Source organism: Varroa destructor, unplaced genomic scaffold (assembly GCF_002443255.2).
Source record: "Varroa destructor unplaced genomic scaffold, Vdes_3.0 BEIS01000003.1, whole genome shotgun sequence".
Taxonomy (NCBI): Eukaryota; Metazoa; Arthropoda; class Arachnida; order Mesostigmata; family Varroidae; genus Varroa; species Varroa destructor.
The window spans coordinates 34891162-34913335 of NW_019211456.1; the positions used below are offsets into that span (position 1 = coordinate 34891162).

Sequence of the window (22174 nt, forward strand, 5' to 3'; positions counted from 1 at the left end):
TATATATATAAAATTTATGTAAAAAACATGTGGCAGTATAATCCGCAGTTTCCACAAATAACTTGAATATCTATAAACGTGCGTGTCTTTGAAGCTATAGTAAATCACACCTCCGAGCAGTGACGTCGGGAAAACATATATCATATTGTATTAATTTAGGGAATGTGCAATACCCGTTGTCGAAACATTTGAATATCCCAGTGTTATAGTAGCGTTAAAGTAAAAAATGCCATTTATGCTGCTGAACGTGCTCAATTTATCTCTGTACTACATTTCTGTGTCAGGCGCTTCATTTTTTATCGGCACTTGCTTAATATCCTCCTTATCCTATGATCGTATAATAACGAATGTTATTTAAAAATAGTTCGGGACTAAACTTAAACAAACAATCCCTGTTTTTCAATGCGTAAGTAATAACGCGTTGCAATGGTGGCACTAAAAAATATATTTGAAACTAAGGCTATATCTAAAAATATTTAAAATTTCAAGAAATATACTTACCGAATCAAGTGAAAGCGCAGCTTGATTAAGCAGCTGCACGTAGAAAGGAAACACGGAAGGGAAAAACATCTGTGCGAAAAAATCATTATTTTAATTTCCTACGACTTACTTGAATAAGGGTCATTCATCCTTAATACACACGCATATTATTATATAGTAGACGACTCTGTTTCGAACTTGCCACACGTGTGACTTTGGCACGCATCGTGTGCGATGTTATCCATTCATTTTTCTCGGATTTGGGCTAAGTCTTGAGCAGCTAACCCAATGGGATTTGTCGGTTCTGGCTCAAGCGTCGCCTGAACTGTTCGTTAGGCGCACATAAACTTGAATTGACGATTATACGCCGCCTGGCTATCTTCATTCAACTCTTACCTCTGAGAAAGGGTCGGCAGTCATGAAGGGAGGGGAATACAAAAGCACCCAGCCAGCTGTCGCTCGTATCTATAGAGAGAGCTTACGGGCGATCAACGCGTGCGTGTACCGACTGAAAAACGAAACTGTCTTTATATGTTGGTTGTACGTACGTCTACTGCACACACATGCATCCTGATAACCAAAGCCTACAAGGTCCAGGTTACGGCAAAGGAAACTGCTTGAATAACGAAGCAAATCTGTGGCCATGCGTTCTTTAGTTGTCCATCAATTGAAAGCATTTTTAATGTATCGGTGTAATTATAATTAGCATGTTTGCTTCTAGTTATCTGGCTGACGTCTCAGAGTTTATTTCGTTTAGTGTGCCATAACATACAACAACGCTGTATCTCGTGCGGCACGTCTTCGCATGTATGAATTGTTCATTGTGAAGTTACGGTGTTGAAGAGCGTTTGAATGACAGTGATCTTACGGGAATAAATCATCATATTAGTATACGTTTGTGGTTTACAGTTGACTGCGACTTCAGTACAACTTGGCCGTCAAAAAAAATTAGCCCAAATATAGGCCCTGCCTCGATGGTGTTCGATAGTACGTAAATTGTATCGCTAGAACCCTGCTGAAAAAAACTTACAGCTAGTATTATTCCTGGCTAAATCGGGCAAATCGTGAGCTAATTTCACCATAAGTGCCCACTACGTTATTGTAAGTACGATTCGTGTTCTCTTGCCAGCATTTTATTCGAATTAATTCCTGTACTATCTAAAAAAGCTGGTTTTCGAAAATACGATTATGGCACGACACAGACAGCTATGCCATCACACATAAATTGCTTTATATAGATTAACTGTTTATGGATGATTAGATGATTTGTTTGTCGATCTCGTCGGCTGCGTTGTCGGCCTGTTAGCGTGTGTACGGACTGATACATATCTAGGGATCGAAAGGGAGGAGTTGTCTATTGAGCTTATCACATGATGTTAGTTGTCCCACTCTTCGGTTGAACCGCTGACCTGTCACCTTCACGTTGTCCTTGTTGCTGGCCTTCGAAAAGCATGGATCTACATAGATAGTGCCGTCTGAACCTGCGCTCAGTGTATTACCTATATCATCATCATACTAGATTCCAGACTATTCCAGGTCGGCTCACATCCTGCTCGAAATTGTTGCGCTCAGAAGACGATTGCATGGCAGTGAAATGATTGAAAGAAAAAGGAATTACTAACCGTATGCTTATCTAGTAGAATAGCCTAGTAACCAGGCATTGTCAAACATTGAAGTGACTTTTAAAGCCCATTATCTTATAGACATTTTTCGATGTCTTTCGTAAAATAGCCGATTCAACGAGCACTTTTCTGTAAATAAATGAAAATAGCAACAGATCTCGATGATTTCTTCGCAAAGTTTGACAATGCTAGTCCCTAGAAAGCCGTAACCTACCGGATCTAACATGACGATCTGTTCCGACATAAATCTAGTTAATGCATACTCTATAGTGCGCATGGTTTCCACGAACCAGCATATGATATATGCAGAGTTTTACTCATAATGCTAGAAAATACAGGAGGTATTATAGATCTCGCACCGATATTTGAGATCGTTGTGAAGCCAATCCTGATGACCTTCTGTACTTAAAACTGAAGTACTTCTTATTATTCTGTTTGTCCGCAAATAGAAGGCAAGGGATGTCGCACCAGTAAGTGTATATACCACATCTGTAAACGATAATACATATCTAGAAAACGCTCTTTAAGGTTTAACGTTTCAGACATTCGTGCTATATATGATTGTATAGGTTATTCTGGCATATTTACAGTTTTGTGTATATACTAATATTTTAAATCCTACGTATTTATTGGAATACCTGCAATTAAGATAACTGATTGATTTCTTCGAAGTTGTTGATGCAACATCGTATCCGGTAAAATCGTTTGACCATTTTCAAACTGTGCAGAGTCTTCATAGTTTCTCTCCTAAATCCTGCATAAACCAAATGGATATGACATAACGAGATATGATAACAGTATTCGGCCGGGGCAAGCGTTCTGGGTCGAATCCCTGGGTATCTTTAAGGTGTGAAACGTAATTATATTTTTACCCGTACAATTATGTTTTTGCTATACGCCACATAAAGCTATTTCACTAGAAATTGACCTGCAACTAATATGGTCAGTCTGCGTTTGATCTTACCCTGCCGTAGAACAGATAGTAACTTCGAACATTTTGACAGTCAGCAAGATTCGCCTGTGTGTCCTGAACGGACAGTTGTAAGAATGACGCGAGTTTCTATGACCTCAAGTACTACTACTCACCCTTAGCATACGTCGCAATATATGAGTGCCTATCTATTATTTTTTTCTTTTAACCAATGTTCAATGAGTCAACAAAAAAGCTTATGTAACCTCACACTTCTAACATCATTGAAACATCGAAGCGTGTTTATTGACGTATAGTCTTTGCTCTGTAAAGTGAAGAGATGAGTCAAAACGGGCACGTTTTGGTGGTTAAATTAATAACATATATGACGTTGTTAAAAATGGTATCGAAAGGAAATATCAGTAATCTCTATGCTGGCAAGTGTGTAGTTACACAGAAGAATCACAATTAATTTGGCAATGTGCCTTTCTTACACGAATAGGGAACGCCTTAGCAGCGGAGGGTAACTGTGGATCTTAACCTTTGATGGACAATGACGCCCCATTTTTTGCTCAGTGATTATCATAAAAGAGCAACGTTGATGAACGCTAGCAGAAAATAGTCACGGAGGAATCTCCACTACCCCCAGTAATTCTTGGATCCAACGAAACGAGAACGATAATCGTGCTTTTAAATGTATTTGTACACAGATAGTGGGCGTGAGAAGCTCTTCCAATCTGAGCGACTGACGATTTGCGCCTCAAATCGCGACCGTTAATGTGGTTTCATCGCCGTATTTTGTTTAACACTCATCAGTTCGGCATCATTGCGCCACCTGTGTAAATATGTGTCTTCAAAAATCTACATTATAGCATTTCAAGTTGTTAAACAGATAGAATACATACAGATATATAGATAAGGATGATACCTTTGTAGGTCTGTATTCTTTCGAGGATTAGTTCAACGTTCCATTTTAAGCAACCAATTAACATCACTGTGTCCTTCAACTAATGCGATCACATTCAGGGTATCTATATGCTTTACGCAAGCGCAGTGCATATCCTCACGTGTTACATGAATCATGATGCCAGCCAGAGCAAGAAGTTCCGTAAGATCCATGCGGCGTAGTCTTCATCTGATCAATGGAGTCCTAATGAACCCATACGTAAAGTCAAAAAAACGTAGGGATAATGTATCGTTGCAAAAATCACGCCTAAACATGACCGGTAGAATACGACCTTAAAACGCTTGCTTAAAGGAGAAATTATATTTCGCATCTTCTTATGTTTTACTATTATTTGTTAGGATATTTCGTCAAGATACCCATGAATGAATCCGCGCATAAAGGTGTTTTGTTGTTAAATTGACCCAGTCTTCAACGTGGCGCCATGTTTAAAACATTTTGGAGTTGAGATAGCCGACTTAGTCGCAGTGACATAATTGTCCTCGGAAATTAGCCAAATTGGTGACCTCCCTGTAACGGCTTGAGGCTTGCCAATGTACGAAATTAGTGTTAATGCGTAAATTTGCGAACTTATGTTCTTGGTGGTATATTCGATACAAAGTTATCCGTCTCGCCAAGTAGATAGCAGTCTAATTATAATAAAAACAAGATAACTTCTGGATCATCGATCGGCAACGACGGCAGAGTAGTGCCGTTCTGTAGAGACTTGAGTTTTATTCAAATCTGTTTTTGGTTCGATCTGACCTAAGATCGCCTATCTGGACATTTGTCGAAGGTATGAATTAATGATCGATCGTCGTCAACCGTATGGTAGTTTTAAGTCATCAAGAACTCTAGGTCATCAAATGTAAACGTTTCGATGACATTTGAAATACTGAAGTTGATTAACTGCTGTTAGCAAAAATAGTATATACAGTAATATACACCTTATTATTTGTTTATCGCATAAGATATGGCATAACGGTCTTCAAAATCCTAGAAGTGAATAGAACGCTAAAATCAAGTTGGCTTATGGGGAAGCTTGGGAATCATTTCAAAAGCTCGACGAATTCTATGTTGATAATGTCGAAGGGGCCGCAATTTTGGCTTCGATGGGATACCATAGCAAACGTAGTGCCAGCTGCTAGGCCTTATCTAGCCAAGCTAAATACCGTAAAGCCTTCTAGTGGGAGGTATCTCATCAGACCGTTTTCGTATATAGCATTCCGTTATGCCCAAATTAAATCTGGATAGCTCTAATGAAACATGCTTGAACAGTCAAACTACATTCTGTATTAAATACAATTAAACAGATTATATCGAACGAAACACAGCTTAGCGAGAACTAATTTCAAATAATGAATATACATTAGAAGTGTGAAAAAAGTTGTATCAATGACGGAAGTTGAAAGAAGCATGACAGAAATGCACGAAAGGGCACTAGCTACATGCTTCGTAACAAAGAAAAAAAAAATCACGCATATTCCAGTCCGAAGAAACAAAATACTTTACTTAGCTTTTATCAAAGTTGTCGCCATTATCGAACACGCTAGAGAAGTTGTTTTTGGCCTTTTGAAGGCAACGAAGCGTACTGCGATGGCCTTTGATGTCGTCTACGAGCAAACTGACAGCGTAATGTATACTTATTTTTTGTTAAACGCATTTATGTCATATTGCACTCTAAATTGGAAACACATAAATTTATTCTTCCCTCCATCAGTGAAGCTAACGAACAAATATGTGTTCCTGTTTCTATTTACAATTTTTTTTACTAGCTTTTACAGTGAAAGGCCTTAATATATTCAAGTTAATTATAATCGCGTGTGATATTTCTGATAGCTATAATCTTTCGACAAAGCTTATAAGGCATATATGCAAAATATGATCTTAGGCAATATGTAGAACAGTTTATTAGAGCACCAACTTGCGGGAAAGTCTCGCACCCTGTCCATATTTAGATAATAAGAAAGAAAGCATAAAACAGGGAAACTCAGAGTCAAATATAAGAATGTACAGAAAAGACGACAGAGATCTACTTTTATAGGAAGCTTCTAATAATGTTAAACTAATATTGCTAGGTGACGGTCAGTTGAATCAAACTGAATAACTTTTAACGCGGCATATGTTACCACAGTTAATTGTTTGTTGTAGTCCCATGTGTGCAGTGGGGCCTATTACTCGTCTTAATATATTGAAGTAATAGAAAATTTATTTTGTGAATCGATGACATTGTTTCCAAGTTTGTCAGCAACAGCAGCACTTACTGAAATAGGCTCCATGAAACCAATACAATGCGCCTTACTGATCTCCTAAAACGCGTTTCGGCTCGTTAATGACAGCGGTAGCCAAAGGAACGATCGCTAAGTCCTAATAATATCTCCTAAAAGCCGTTCAATTTCTTTGCGTACAAAAACTGTGGTCCTGCCGCCTGGACAAAGTTGGGCAGCTTTTAGTCTTGTTCTATGAGTCTCGTTTCAGATTCGGAACATTCGCCCGGATTCTGTTTAGGGCACGTTAACAAAACGTGTCTTGATGGTCCTTGCAGTTATCAAAGGCACGATCTACAATTATCTTTAAATATCGATAGTTTTTAACAAGTTGATAAAGGTCCAGAGAACCAAAGTGATTAAAAATGCATGATTACAACAGTATAAAACAACCGTACAAAAAGTTTTCGAAAAAACGATCGTAGTTTTAGATTCAGTGACGTTGCTACCGGCATCGGGATTTTAAGTCAATGTCCCTATTAGTTTAAGCTGTGGCCGAAGTACAAGGCTTGCTCTCAAACAAAGCATTATAAAGGTTTATAGGAATAAAATGATCCGCCCTCTAATATAAATGCTTATTGTTGCTGGGACCCGAACACTTAACATTGGCAGTGCTTTACAATGCCACTGCTCAGTATTTGTAAAACTTCGTCCTTTCTACTCATTGTTTATTACTGCTTACCAGAACTTTGCGGTGATTGGAAACGCTCTAGCAGACGGACTGATGGGAGCAAGAAAACATGGAAAGCTCTACTCTTACGACGCAGAGTGGATTACCCGTAGTAACAAAAACAACGAAGTTAACTACCTGTAGATAAATGTTGTATTATTTTTGGAGCTACGCAAACAATTTGAGTGGGGTACGTAGTAGAGACGCAACTTTAACCCAGTTCTCAGAGACACACAGCAGAACTTTAATCAGAACAATGGCAACTTATCCATTGACGAAAGCCCCCGTATAATGGTAAACTACACGTTTACTGATTATATTACTTCACTTATTTGGTAGTTCAAGACTGAATGCTGCATAGATGAACGTAACCTTTCTCTATTAGGGATTCACAAACGGACATACGTTACATCACATATGCCATGCCAGTACGCTTCCATGGCGGAGCCTGAATCAGCTCACCTTAGTCTTGCCAACCACTGGCTATCACGAATCTATACGAGAACGAAGTGCTTTGCAATTTCGACTTATTACACATCGACATCTAACTTTACGCCTATAATTACCTATTGTGACTGCAGGAATCTGGAGCAACTTAAACCATCGAAAGAGTCCAGTCGAGTATTCTAGCTCCACGGGCTTTACCAGATTGACTTCGTTGACTTCGTACAGATAACGAACGTCGTAGCTGGCTTTGGTTAAAATATAACTCTAGTATATTATACACACAGTAGTAAAATTTGATTGCGCATTTCGTACAACGGTAGAGATAGTGTCCTCGATGAAATATTCGGCCTGTTCAAGTAATACCTGGTGGTGCCCCTAATTCATTGCAGTGAAGTGGCAATACTTTGCTACGCGGTCCCGACTTACTTATATAAACAAGTTAATAAAATACTGGCTTATAAAGAAAATTGACATTTGCAACTGGTTCATGCGATGCAAAAAGTACAGTAAAAAAAAATCAACGTTACTGCGGCCGATTTAGGTCATTCGCCTTTCACAGGACATCGGCCTAAAGGTGCAATCAATTAGGTGTTTCGTTCTGGTCGGTCGCGTCCATCAAAAAAAGTAGTCCACACTTGATGCAGTCCATTTCACAGTCTACTTAGGAATACAGTTCTTTGGAAAATAGTTATTTAGGGGTAGTCAAAATGCGCAGCATAGATGAGGGTTCTCAAGAAACCTTTTAGGATCGGATTTAGAACAGTCTGCTGGATGTAATGACTCGTAAGCAGCTTTAAAATAGGACTTTGCTATTCTGGCAAGGTCTTAAGAATATGTAGAATCTAATTTTCTTTTTTTTTTTTTGACAGCAATATATCACTTGACATTAGCCACCTAGTAATGCTCATTAAATACTAGTAGTTCTAAGATTTTATCACATGAGATTGCATCCTGGGTTTCGCCTGATAAAAATAATATAATGACTTATTATAATTATAGCAACAAACTAATTTATTGTGTATTCGATTTCACTTTTACGACCTTTCCCCATTTCCAAACCAATTCATCTATTCCCGCTAGAGGTGTTCGAAAAAAGCCGTGTCGAAAAGTACGTTCATAAGGTTTTTGAGGTTCTCTTCATTTTCAGATGTTATCAATCTCATTTGCCAGTGATTAGAAATGTGGTAACTGACATTTTCTACTCAAACTGTTGTAGAAGCGCTTTAACGATCTTTGCCAACTTGGCCATATAGAGCTCTTTGTTGGGCGACCTTTTTTCAAGCGTTTGCCAGTATACTAAACACTTTCAGTGCCGCCGAATTCAAATCATGGATCTTTTGAAACGAAAATTTGGCTGAATTCAGGACTTAGGGGTATCTTTTGCAGCTAACCATTTTTCGCTGTTATATACCTGCAGCAGAACCCACTTTGTGCCAGTCATAACAGTTTTGTGTTGAAACCTGTTATTGCGGTTGCAGGGTGCCGGGCGAAATGTTAAAGGTGAATAGGAACCTGTACTTGCTCATGTGTTTCACTAGGTGTGTGACACACAGAAATCCCTAACTTGTGGTAAAGTTCTGTAAATTTAGAATTTCTCATAACAGCTTACCTTCCCGATCAGTCAGTTCTACCGTCTGAGATTCTCACAGACTTCGGATGGCCAACTCTTCGGATTTTTTCGGTGTAGTTAGCAAGTCCCATTGAACGGTCTTCTCATTTGTGAGGTAGTCGTTAGCAAAGCACATATATTCCGGGTTGTCCCGGAACCCTTTTGATCTAAGCAAAAGCCGGAACACCATAGGTGTTAAAAAAGAAATTTATCAGACGAAACAACCATCTGAACTCTACTAAAATTTATTCACTACACAATAAAAGTGCACCTAGATTATGGAAGCGAAGTAAATAATAATAAGAAGAATAAAAAAAGTGCGGGGAGGTAAAAGGGAATGAGAATATTAAAAAATGCTCCTAATTATGTAATGTTATCGAATACAGAACATAGGATGATTGAGTACCGATCATTGACTGTTTTCAACTTAACCGATCTGCGTAGAATAATATCTTTTTGCCTATTTATTGAGTTAAAAGTTGTTGCGTGGGTCCGATTTGCGGTAGGGGCGAAATTCTTAAATGATTGCTATTGGTAAGTAGCCTGGTATATGGTTATCCTATTTATGCTTACAACAGCAGCCAGTTTTACCAGCAGAGAAAAAGCCCGTTAGCCGTGAGCTTACCTTCGTGATTATGAATCGAAAGCAAATCAGTAAAGGGGTTTATTGTAGTATCCTTACAAGCTGTCTATTTACTCTGATTGGCGGGCTTGACCAAGGAGGAGGCCTATCTGTTATCTTCTACTTGATGTCTCTATCGTCCTATAAGGGCGGAGCTTGGTATATAATAGGTTGGCATACTTTGGTATCGAATAATCGCGTGCTGAGTGCTCATTTCAAACGAGTTCTGTATCACGAAATGATGACATATTTGCAGCCATTCATAATAACAATGATATATGTACTGATTTATAAGATACCACCAAAGATTCTAACAATAATGTAGTAAATCTTATACATCTTCGACTTTACTACAATAACATTCTATAGCACCGTTTCTACTATTCGTTGCAGGTGACTGTCTCATTAAATCAATACAAAATTCTCCTAACGTTTTACTTGGCGGATTGCGGGTAATGTCTGCTAAAAACCGAAAAGGCGGCACTAGTTCCCTAGAGGATGAGTCTTCTGCTGAGAAATCCAGTCGCTTGTTCAATGAGTTTCCCAACGAGATTAAGACCCCTATCACAGAAGTCAGGCCAAATCTTTGGGACCGAGTCACCCTTGGACATTACACAGGGTAAATTGGTTTTACAAAAGTCCGATTTACTTTTCACTAAAACGTTTGTTAGTCCAAAAGCTATAATTTTATGTGAAACAATGTGAGTAAATAAAAGACACAGCGAGGGCCCCGTGGCGGCCTGCGTTTGGCAAGAGTGAGGAACACCTAAAGGTGAGGTGCAACAAAGTCACCAAATATGGGCTCGGCAGGTACCGAGAGGTAAATTCTGTTGTAGGATTAATTGAATACGTTATAAAAAAGCAAGAACAAGCTATTTGATATCACTGTTCGTCACCAGGTAATTTAACAGTGATTTTTGGCTTATGATAAGAAAGTCCATGGATACTGGATATTTGGCGGATATTGTTGTCAATGTAGCTGAACTGAGGTACTCAGTTAAAAAAAGCGCTTATTTACTCGACCCTCAGCAGTTTTGGTTGCTGGTGGAAAACATGATTTCAATGTCTGAAGCTAGAAAACGGGGTAGTTCACATCGCCATATGCTCAGCTGTTGGTCGAAGATGTTTCCCTTCGGAATCAATATAAGAGTTTATACCGCAGAGGGCACGACCGCTTGAGTGGTGTACTTTTATACTCACTTGTGAAAATGAGGATCATGCTAGCGATTCTAGTTAATTTATATTCTTTTCACCGATTAGTAAAGGCCCAAATAGGACATATAAGGAGACACTTTCCAAACGGAACAATCGAGGCGTATTCACTTAAGCATGAGGCCCATATGATCGACTACACAAACTCTAATATTCAACTAGCTCAATACCACTTAGATGGCCGAAATCATTCGTCTTCATTGTTACTGTCATGATAGTGGAGTAATAATGCGAAACTGGACATAGGAATACTTCCTTTTGCACCAAACACTTTGCATCAAAAGCTAGGAAATATGTTGACTGGAAAATAACACAAAGCTTTTTCCCTTCATCTGCCGTTTCTAGGACTGAATTGAGATTCTTCGAGCTCGCTTACCCGCTAGACCAGAATCGTACGTGATTCTGATCATGGTTTGGGCACAATGACTTAGATAATGTTTATGCGATTTTTTTCGGTTTAGAATTATTCCACCTAAACCAACAGCCTTTATTGAATATGGCCTCAGGAACTGAAAGTGAAAATAAGTAGACCGATTTAGCGCTTATCGAACTAAATCCTTTTCATTCTTGCTTGGTGCTATACGCTTCGTAACATTCCGTTTTCGAAATCTGTGTACCGTTGTTTATAATTTTTCATTTGAATAATTGCATCTAGGCTTGTTTGGAAAGCCTTTCGCCAGACGGTGACGCCAAAGGATTTGTTACCTCTGCATATCGAGTATTCGGCGGAAGAGTGTTGGCGACGATTTCAGAAACAGTGGAGGGGTCCCGAGAAAAGGTGAGGGTCTTGTTTTTTCGACGTACGTTAGTGTAGCTATTACCGATGCCTGATGAACTTTGATGAACAAATACACAACCGTCAAGCTAGTAATTATTATCTTGTGATTCCAGTATGGCCAGCTATCGTGGGGACAGCAGTACGCGCAAAGCTGAGCCTTCGAGTTCTATATCCTCGGGCAAATCTGGTAAGCCACCGAAAAGCCGAGGCGTATCGTGTAGTCTCATGAGAGCTTTCTGCGGTTTCATCGTAACTAGCTCCATACTTGAAATCTGCTTTGATATTTTGCGGTTAGCTCCTGTTTATATCTTAAGGTGAGTGGTCAGCGAATAAAAGCAGCTATTCTAAATCGCTTGGAGAAGATTCTAGCTACGAACCAATTCTTCTCGTATTTCGTAAAACGCAGTCTTCTTAGCTAACTACTTCGCGTTGTCACATAGCTCCTTTCTAAAGATTTTACGTTCCTGATTTATAACGATGTAATTGTTTATGGATTTCCAGTCGGATGATCAACTTCATCTCCAGCGATGAGTCTGATTCCGTGGGCTATATGCTGTGCGGGGCGATGTTCGCAGTGTCGATCCTCATGTTGCTTTCTCTCAATGGCCTAGTCTTTGTTAGCTGCTGCGGTGGCGTACAGATTCGTTCAGCTCTCCTGGCCGCAATCTATCGAAAGGTATCTTGATCACGACTATAGTAATCTTAACTTGACGTAAAATAGTAGGAGATCGTCAGACGACACGAAACGTGATCACATATTGAAGTAGAGCGTTTAACGGGCATATTGCGAGGCATCATAATCCACTGTATATCACGCGACAGCTACCCAATAGAGATAGAATGAACCCTGTGACGATATGATATGCCTAACGGTCGTTAACAATGGTTATCTGTTGATTTGACAATGTTTCTTTATTACGAAACCGCTTTCAGTGCCTTGTAGTTTCAAATGAGTCGAGTCAACAGTTTACTAGCGGTGATCTCATGAATATGATATCTGTCGATATCGACAACGTGTATCAATTCACGATGTATTCAACTCTAGTTTGGGGCGCTACCGTTCGAATTCTTTCCTCAGTGGCAATCATTTGGTATTACTTGGGGCCCTCGTCTTTGGCAGGTGTTTCTGTCATTGTAGCATGTATACCTATCACTGTAGCCCTCAGCAGTGCCATTGCACGGTATCAGGTTAGTATCACCTTAACTGACTCTACATCTATTGTGTTATTGTGAGTCTTTTATTTCGAATAGATATTTCCGCATTGTAACTTGCTTAGATACGGTCACCAACAATCACAAAGATTATCTATGCTCTGAAGCAGTATGCAAAGCTTAGGCCTGATCCCTTTGTCGATAGTCAGTTGAGTACTGGCTGGACCAAGCGCAGTTCCTCCAACTAGTCGTCACTATCGGCCTTAACTGTCGGCTCACTTTTTCCCTTTTTTATAGGACCAGCAGATGGCGGAAAAGGACAAACGGTTAGACGTTCTAAACGAAATTCTATCAGGCATGAAAATGATCAAACTGTACGCCTGGGAGATACCGTTCATTAGCAAAGTTCGAATGATCCGAGCTAGAGAGACTGGCTATCTCCGAAAGTATCTTCTGGGCCAAGCATTGTTAAGTCTTGTCTGGTACTGCAGTCCATTCTTGGTAGGTGTTTGGCTTCTGATTGCCGTCCATTCGAGCCCATGGCCAAATAAGAACTAGATAACATTTTTGCGCAATTTTGCCATCTCTGTTAACGTCATATGTTGCACCTAAGCATTATTGCAGTCCCTATATATTCTCATACCCAGATTTCAACAGGTAACCGCTACGGCGTTTGGAGCTTATGTGCTGTGCGGCAAGAATCATGTGCTCACCCCGGACAAGGCGTTCGTATCGTTGTTCCTCTTTAACAATATGCGTTTTTCACTAACGTTTTTGCCAATAACCATCACAATGATGCTCAAAGCACTCGTATCACTCGAGAGAGTCCACAAATATCTACTGTGCGAAGAAATTCACTCGGAAGACATCACGCATTACGTTCAAGAAGGTAACGACTCAATTTTTAATAATTTTGTTTCAAGTTTAAGTAAGACTGTTGAACTGTACACCGATGCTTAGTATTCTTCTTATTCGCTTCTGATAACACCTACAGGTGAAGATATTCGACTTTCAAATGCTTCCTTCAGCTGGGGTGGTCCCGATCCAACGATATCAAACCTGAATTTGACTGTTAACAAAGGCGAGCTAATCGCTATCGTTGGTAAAGTCGGTTCTGGCAAATCTTCACTTTTGAATGCGATTCTCGGCGGAATGAAAAAACTGAAAGGAACCATCGATATCAGAAAAGTTTGTAAACGTTTTGCTACGTACGCAAATATTTTCTAACATCCTTTAACTAAGTACGAGTATTTTCCCGTTCTGGGGGCCAACAACCGTAGGAACTAGAGATTTTACTTAGGCGAAGTTCGAAGTACCGTATTGAATTGTCCTGTCACACACACACACACACATTAAGTCGACATAAACGAAAGAAAACTTGTTGTACATCTTTTCATTCTAGGAATCTGTTGCCTACGTACCTCAACAAGCTTGGATTCAAAATGAAACTATCAGACAAAACATTATTTTCACCGCGTTAACTGATGATTCGTGGTATAGGGAAGTGGTGGAAAAATGTTGCATGCTACCTGATCTGAAGCTGTTTCCCGCCGGTGATAGAACCGAAATTGGAGAAAAAGGAGTTAATCTATCCGGAGGTCAAAAACAGCGTATTAGCATGGCTAGGGCAGTTTATCAACGGGCGAAAATCTATCTTTTGGATGATCCGCTCAGCGCAGTCGATGCACACGTTTCCTCTGAGTTGTTTAATAACGTGATTGGTCCAAAAGGCCTATTAAAAAACTGTACCCGTGTTCTAGTCACGCATTCTGTTGCTGTTCTACCATTTGTGGACCGTATCGTAATTCTCGAAAATGGCAAAATTGCCCATATGGGAACGTATCAGGATATCCTAAAAATGGACATTAAACTTAGGAGATTTTTCGCTGAAAAAAGACAGCATACCGGAAAAAATGAAACCGGTATAACTGGCACCCGTCTCCGTCCAGAGGCATCATATTCAAGCTCTCGTAAAATCAGTGCATCTTCGGTCCAAGTGGACGAGTCACTTTCGTCTTCGCCTCTTCACGGCGGTCTCAAGGGCGGAATGGAAAAATCGAAAGGCGCCCTGATCGGCGAAGAAGCCATGGAGGTTGGTGACGTTAAATGGAGCATCTATGGCAACGTTATGCGCAATTTTGGTTTTTTGATGGCTTTCCTATGTATTGTAGGATTCACTATCTACCGTACTGCAGACGTAAGTACCAATTATTCAGCATCGGTTGTATACTTTAGTCAGTTAGTAGTTTTAAACTCGTCACAAGGAGCAAGTTCTTTTATTTGCAAATGTTCCTGCTAAATGAACATAAATATATTTAGGTAAGTGTAAGTTCAAAGTGAGTTTACAACGAGAGAGAAGGTAGGTCTACCGTTGCGGTAAGATTAGATAACAATCAGAAAAGGAAATCGATTATTTCAGCTTAAAATTCTAAGACAGATCAAATATTTTCCAAACCATGCGTTTGTTACATTTTAAATACAGGATCGTTTATATGAGCATGCGCGTAGTGCACTCGAATCTACTTGAAGGTGTTCTAACGTGAAGGCACCACCTTGTGGGTTAAATTATTGTTTAGGTCTATTCAACAATATGGCTCAGTGAGTGGTCCAATGATGGCGTGGAGCTTCTTAAACAGCACAATATGACAGAGGAAGACCTTCAGTCAGGCAAATCGAATCAGACAGAACAGGTGCTCGACGAGATTGTTACTCGCACGTGGGAGCGAATGTGGGTTTATTTGGGGATCGGTGGTGGACAGGTGATCGGAGCAGTCATCGGAACCTCTTGTCTGGCCATTGGGTGCTTGTCAGCGTCGTCCACGCTCCATTCCCACATGCTTTATTCCATTATGCGTGCACCTATGTCCTTCTTTGACACTACACCCCTCGGCAGGATCATTAATAGGTAGGTACCAATTAGATCCAAGGCATATCTGAACGTAATATTTGCGTGTTGCAGAAGTCAAATTGTAATAATAGTACCTTTATTTAGTATCAAAAAGGACGACAAAGTGGCGGAGTAATTTTCCTTTAAATCGCATAAAATACAAGGATACTAGGAATTAGGGCCTTTGAAGACTGTCATTTCATATTTATTCGTTACTGCAAGTTATAAGATTTCGCCTACTAACTATGAAACTGAAGTTTTTGCACATTAGAATTAGGGGTCTTTGATCTGTCCGTACCTATGTAGTACCTATGTACCTATGTATGATAAAAGTGTGTATTGATATCATTATTATTAACCCCGTATGTTACAATATCGTAAAGATAATCATACAGACTTATTTCGAATTAGGTTTGGCAAGGATATCGACGTATTGGACCTGGAGCTATACATCCATCTTGACGGATGGCTGGACGCAGCGTTTCAAGTGGTGGCCACCGTTATTTTAATCTGCATCGAGATACCATTTTTTGTCGTTTTCGTCGTACCCATCTGCTCAATTTATTCTCTAACTCAGGTTGAAAAGCGCGCGTATGTCCTTTCCTTCTGGGCGAATCATTAACTGTTGTTATAGTCTGGAACTTATCTTAAAAGGCAGATTAAGATAAAAGATATTTTCTATTTAGCTAACTGAGCTAGTTGTAATTCGGGAACAATAGATTACGTTAAGAGGAATGTACATGGCAAACGTAGCGTATGATCATCTAAAAAAAGACTTGATATTGTTAAGTCGCAACTTAATTATTTAGTATGACGGATTTTTATGTTGCATATTAGTAGCGGCGTACGCTTCCGAACAGTATGGAAGAACTTCGTTAAGTCTTTTCTCAGATTAACGAATTTTTTAATTTTGTCCTTCCGGAATTGTTAGAAAGTCTATGTAGTGGCAGCGCGTCAATTTCAACGTCTTCAATCTACTACACGGTCGCCTGTTCTCAACAACTTCTCGGAAACGCTAAACGGTGTCTCGAGTATACGGGCGTATAGGGTTGAACAACACTTCATTAAGAAATGTCAGATTCGAGTTGACCTCAACCAAAATTGTTACTTCCATTCTATGGCTATAGGAAGGCGAGTCTTAGTCTTGTCTTTACGGGCAACATTTAAAGGATAAATTTCTAGTATGTAAGAAAGTGATCAAGTCCTAAAATGAAAATACGTTGGGCACCGTTGTCAAGCGGTTTAAGTAGCAAATCGTATACTCTCATAATTACTGTCTGATATTTCCACGCAATCAGGTGGGCAGCCATCCGCATTGATTGGCTTTCAGCAATTGTAGGATGTCTGACCTGCGGTCTTATCGTATACTATCGAGCCGTCCTGAATGCCGGGGTCGCTGGTCTCATTTTGTCGTATGCTCTATCCGTTTGCGACGCTGTGTCGTGGATGATTCGCATTGCAACTGACGTTGAGAGCGCAGTTGTGGCTGCTGAACGCATTGATGAATACAGTAATGTAAGTCACTATCCTCTTGTTCTTCACCACAAACTAGGCACATTTGTTTTTCCTTAGTGCCATAATCTATCGTAAATTATTGTACGATCGCATTTTTTTTTACTAGTTACAACCTATTGCCTTCTAGATCGAGAGCGAAGCGCCCTGGACTCGCGAGGGCGGGCCCGTGCTCGATGGCAATTGGCCTCATAAAGGCGAGGTAACTTTTGTCCGTTACTCGACGAGATACAGGTCAGTTCACAGGCCACAGGAGAACAATACATCTGAGAAATAGGAGCAAAACAAAATGGGCTGACGTTCATGGTTGAGCAAACATAGTATCCTAATTGTAAGCCAGTGACGCACGCACATATATGCAACCCGTAGATCTTATTAGCTATCTTTTCCACTGTACATTTAGAGAGGGTATGGACTTGGTGCTCAAGGATATCAACTTGAAGATTCGGTGCGGTGAAAAGGTTGGCGTCGTTGGTCGGACGGGCGCTGGTAAAAGCTCACTCACGCTGGCGCTGTTTCGAATTATTGAGCCAGCTTCTGGTAGAATTATCATCGACGAGGTCGACACTTCCAAGTGAGTGTGATCAATTAGCTCATTGAAGAACACTGGGACGACGCATGACTATCAGAGGGCAACAGTGTTTCCTAGCAAGCATTATAGCGATTATGGAATTGGGTGGCTTTGCAACATACTTGTTGATGCACTCCCAAATAAATGATGGGTCAGGGAATATGAACATTTTTTTTGCTGTTCAGACATTTACAAAGGTCGAACAACAAATATATGTTTCTAACTATTCTGTTGTTTTTGTTGTTGTCGTAGACTTGGCCTTCACGATCTACGGTCACGCATAACGATGATTCCACAAGATCCAATTCTATTTCGGGGAACAATTCGTTTTAACTTAGATCCTCAAGGTTTATACACGGATCAGCAGTTGTACGCCGCCTTGGAGCGGGCTCATCTCAAGAAGACGGGGCTTCAACTCAACTATGCAGTGACACAAGGCAGGCTTAGCTTCTATCATTTCATATGAATCATACATAATCCTTTAACTGATAAAGAGCTTTAAGCATTATTATTTTTGTAGAAGAAGAAGAAGAAGAAGAAGAATCCTTAGAGTTGGCAAGTTGCGTACACGGGCATTGTGTCACACGTGGTATATCATGTGGGTATTTGGCGGGCGGTATTGAAAGTAACTTTAAAATTGACTTTTATTCAGTTCAACGGCAACGTCATAAATGTAATGAACGGTCAGTGTTGCAATGGTTAGCTAGTTTTCCCTAACCGCAAAACGGCTCTTCTAGGCGGTACCAACCTTGCTCTAGGGATGCGTCAGCTAGTATGCCTTGCCAGGGCTTTATTACGAAAGTCGAAGATCATTTTACTGGATGAAGCGACCGCTGCCGTCGATATGGAAACAGACGCCTATATTCAGGAAACTATCCGGAGGTAACGAATGATAATTCCAAGCAAATGTTTTAGATAGAAGATTGTACTCTGCTCGACACACTGCATGACGTAGGCGTTTTTATAGCCAGTATTACTATTCAGCATTAGTAGGAAGCTTCACTATGATACGAAGGTCCTGAACCCAGAATCTACCTAGAACTTATGTATCCCTAATTCTAAAAAGCAAGTACGATACCCTCTACACTATTCTAGGGCATTTTTGCCCGCCTGTCCCTTGCGATGTTGACCATGCTTTCTTTTGCTTTTCGTTCGGCTCATACATAACCTAACTAGTTATCCGCATAAAATAGAACATTTTATCATAAGTCTAGACGGGTGCGCTAATCGACTATATTATATTTATTAAATTGGACTGACTTTATTCAAGTGATCGTTATTAGAGTGCCGCCATTGTTAGTACAACCTAAGGTCATTTTTTTCTCGCGAGTAGTTACTTGATTAAATTGTGTTTAAAAAATCAGTTTTTAAAAAGGTACGCACTTGTCACGTTTTAGCCCTGGTCAAGCTTTTACCCGTCGGCATTGTACTTACAACTAAGTAAATAACTAAAATATAATTTCTATTTTCTGCTCACCAATATGATGTACGAAAATGATGTTACCAATCAGCCGATTATGTCTGTGTGTTTTCAGAGACTTCGCTTCTTCGACGATCATTACAATAGCACATCGACTAAATACGGTTTTTGATTACGACACAATAGTCGTCCTCAGTGAGGGTCGGGTGGTCGAGAAAGGTTCCCCCAGACTGCTGTTAGCTGATAGAAATTCACATTTCCACTCGATGGCCGAAGATGCCGGACTGGTTTATTAAGTATCACGTGCTTTTCTTTTACAGTTAGGTTTTAACTAGCACGAGCCGTGATGATCTAGATTATGAAAGATTTTGAGCTACTTAAAGTGATAACGTAACCTGTGATCATTGTCCCAAAGGCAGAGAAATAAATCGATGCTGACTGTTTGAATATGATCATTAACGTAAGTAAAATAACTTAAGTTGCGTTGCGTAACTGTGCATAAACATTAACAGAAGATTGCTTTAATATGTCAGCACTTCACATGTAACATAAACTAACATATATGTCTGTTGTTATTTGTTCTTCTGCGTCGATACTCAGTATGTTTCATACCAATACTTGCTGCTGCTGCTGTTGGCGAAAAAAAGGAAACGTTGTTCTTGTGGTCGTACGGTGGAATCGATTGTTAAATATCGTAGATATCATTTGCAATGTACCACGATTTTATATATGCCAGAGGCATGATGATGTATAATTTTAAGCACGCTAGCCTAACGTCACTGCAGTAGGAGCCTATCTATCATGTTTAGCAAAAAGATACTCATGCATAGCGAATCCTTGAGCACCAGGAGCTACGCCAGTGCCATATCTATCCTGTGACGATAGCAATGAGAGCTCTATACTTTTATACTGTACGATTAACGCAACTGCGGTAATAATAAACATATTGCATGGAATATAAATAAATAATATATTATATTGAGTAGATGTACGTGTGTTGAAACATTTAATAAAATATGATGAAACAAATTCTGCGAAAAAAAAGCGTTTACTATTCGTCCATGTGTCGTTCGTTTTTGGTGGAATATTATTGGGGGAGGATCGTGGCGACGCTGTTGCTCAAGCCACTGCTCCAGGTTCCTATCACATATCGTCATGGTGGCCCAAAGTTGGGCAAGATAGTTTACTAGGCAAAATAGATTGGTCATCTTCCAGCGACTAACTAACTAAGTTGCTAACAATAATGCACAGAGACCTAATGGATGGCATCGTACTTCGTGCGCAAATACAACGTTATATATATATGTATCTCAGTGTTTGGGACGAATGTTCAACCTGATTTCTAAAAGGACATTAAGGCGTCAACAATCGAAGTTATTGAATTCTGTTGAATACACATCCTCTGACCTCATCAACTTTCGAGAACCTGGTTAATAGACATTTAATTGGCAGCTACAGCGACTGATGATCCGAGGAGGCTTTCGCTCTGTTCGATCTGAAAATCGACCCTTTGTACGTCGTATACATTATCCCAAGCATGTAATCAATTTGTTTTTATCTGGGTACGCAACATTAATGTAGAGTAGAACAAAATAAGATTATGTACCTAGGCCGCAAGGATCGTTTTAACGAGGAATAATAAAAAAGCTGATGCGAACTCGAATACCGGATATAATAGATACGCTCTACACTAGAAATACATGTCCCAACTCTTAGACTGGGGGACGGAGTCCTGGGACGACATTCACATTACTTCAAAGCATTATTTGTTGCTCGCCGATATTTTTCACAGTGGTCTGATACCGAATTTTGAAGTATCTTTAACACTTAACGCAGCCGTGGGTCTAATCGCTTGTCCCTTCTTCTCAGGATGTCAAAATTGTTCTTCTTGCAGCTTTTCTCGTCCCTTTTCTGCTTTCTGCTGGACTCTCATCACGGCTATTGCGAAGCTTCAAACCGCGTACCATTTCGTAACTCCTTTCAAAGTCTACGGCATAATATTATTGGCCATGACTTTCACTAAAGGTTGCTCTTCACCTCTTATAACCACTGACAGCTTCGCAACGTATGTGCGGCTCTGCTCAGCGAGGACATTGCCCTTTGCGTTGCCGATCTTCGAAAAATAAATACCCGTGACCGCTAAATACCAGTGTCAGTCTGTGCACGGCGCTTTTTTCTTAACTAAGCCGTGATGTTTTCGATGAGTCTACTTGTTCAACGACCTGGAATAAGCACAACAACTTCAGTATCTTTCACAGCACCCGCTGACGTCTATTGCTCCTGAGGCGTCTGCTCCTTTGTGCGGTTGCTCTCCGCTTCGATTTCGGTTGAACTGTCCGTTTCTAGCGCTAGGTGCCGCCACAGGGTCATACACGCCAACAGGAGGATTGCCTTGGCTAGCCCTCCGGGGCTCAGGGCAGCTTTTGCTCCTCTGTAATTATCCCTGTTTCTACCTAATAAGTTGGTTTCCGACTTTCTTTAGCGTAGCCACTTCAAGGGTAGTGTCCAATGTTACTCTTGATCACGCTCTAAATAACTAATTTGAATAATTGTCAACTGTTTATGGGAGTCTGCATTTAGGTTGAGTTTTTCCGGTACAAGTTTGCAAATTTGAGGTGCGCATGCTGAATTGAGATTGCCATAAAATAACGCGAATTGAATAATGCCTATTGAGTTCAACAGTATCGGTGATGCGTGTTTGTTGTTTGCACCGTATTATCAATGGGTTCTTCAAGGGTCTCCGATGTCCCTTACCACGCGTACGCTTGTTACCGATAGTATGATACGCCACACGAGGTAATTGCGCCCATATGGCTTTAGTAGTATGGGTTGGTTCAACGATCTAGTGAATGACTTACGGATCCCTCCACCGAGCTGTCTCGTTTAACATTATTTAGGAGTAAGCTTTTACTGGGGCGCGTTTATTTGACGTTGACACTCTTCGCTTATGTTAATTTTTCACTTGGGTAACAGTTGCCGCCAGTGGCCGTCGAGTGCTAACCCGACGTTTCTTTGCCATTCATCCCCAATAACGATTGTTGGGTACTCTTGTCCTACTAAGCTCAGCAATCA

General features: G+C 40.2%; 1 protein-coding gene and 1 long non-coding RNA gene across 28 annotated transcripts in view; one reads left to right on the forward strand and one right to left on the reverse strand.

Annotated features, from left to right (window-relative positions):
• LOC147756875 (uncharacterized) overlaps positions 1 to 941 on the reverse strand; it is a 10961-nt gene extending 10020 nt beyond the window's left edge. For 2 of the 14 annotated variants that reach the window (XR_015325074.1, XR_015325064.1), the window contains exon 1: positions 502 to 894. This is a non-coding gene — a long non-coding RNA (uncharacterized LOC147756875). Of the gene's footprint in view, positions 1 to 501 lie in introns of all 14 variants that reach the window. The other 12 variants (XR_015325076.1, XR_015325066.1, XR_015325070.1 and 9 more) reach the window with 12 other exon arrangements.
• A 16-nt stretch (positions 942 to 957) lies between these two features.
• On the forward strand, positions 958 to 20087 carry LOC111246727 (multidrug resistance-associated protein 1-like). Of its 14 annotated transcripts, none has more exons than XM_022796802.2 (20): positions 958 to 1020; positions 2552 to 2572; positions 9964 to 10189; positions 11438 to 11560; positions 11674 to 11874; positions 12062 to 12236; positions 12494 to 12748; positions 13010 to 13213; positions 13370 to 13601; positions 13707 to 13900; positions 14115 to 14909; positions 15289 to 15617; positions 16011 to 16176; positions 16531 to 16730; positions 16898 to 17114; positions 17242 to 17345; positions 17515 to 17685; positions 17935 to 18119; positions 18420 to 18564; positions 19218 to 20087. In XM_022796802.2, the coding sequence occupies exons 3-20, from the start codon at positions 10026 to 10028 to the stop codon at positions 19396 to 19398; spliced, it is 4041 nt and encodes a 1346-aa protein (XP_022652537.1). In that variant the 5' UTR covers positions 958 to 1020; positions 2552 to 2572; positions 9964 to 10025; the 3' UTR covers positions 19399 to 20087. The 14 variants fall into 14 exon arrangements, with proteins under 14 accessions (XP_022652537.1, XP_086841586.1, XP_086841588.1 ...); XM_086985460.1 differs by lacking the exon at positions 2552 to 2572 and adding an exon at positions 1390 to 1467 and having other exon boundaries at positions 997 to 1024; XM_086985462.1 differs by having other exon boundaries at positions 997 to 1024; positions 9940 to 10189.
• The last annotated feature ends 2087 nt before the right edge of the window (positions 20088 to 22174 follow it).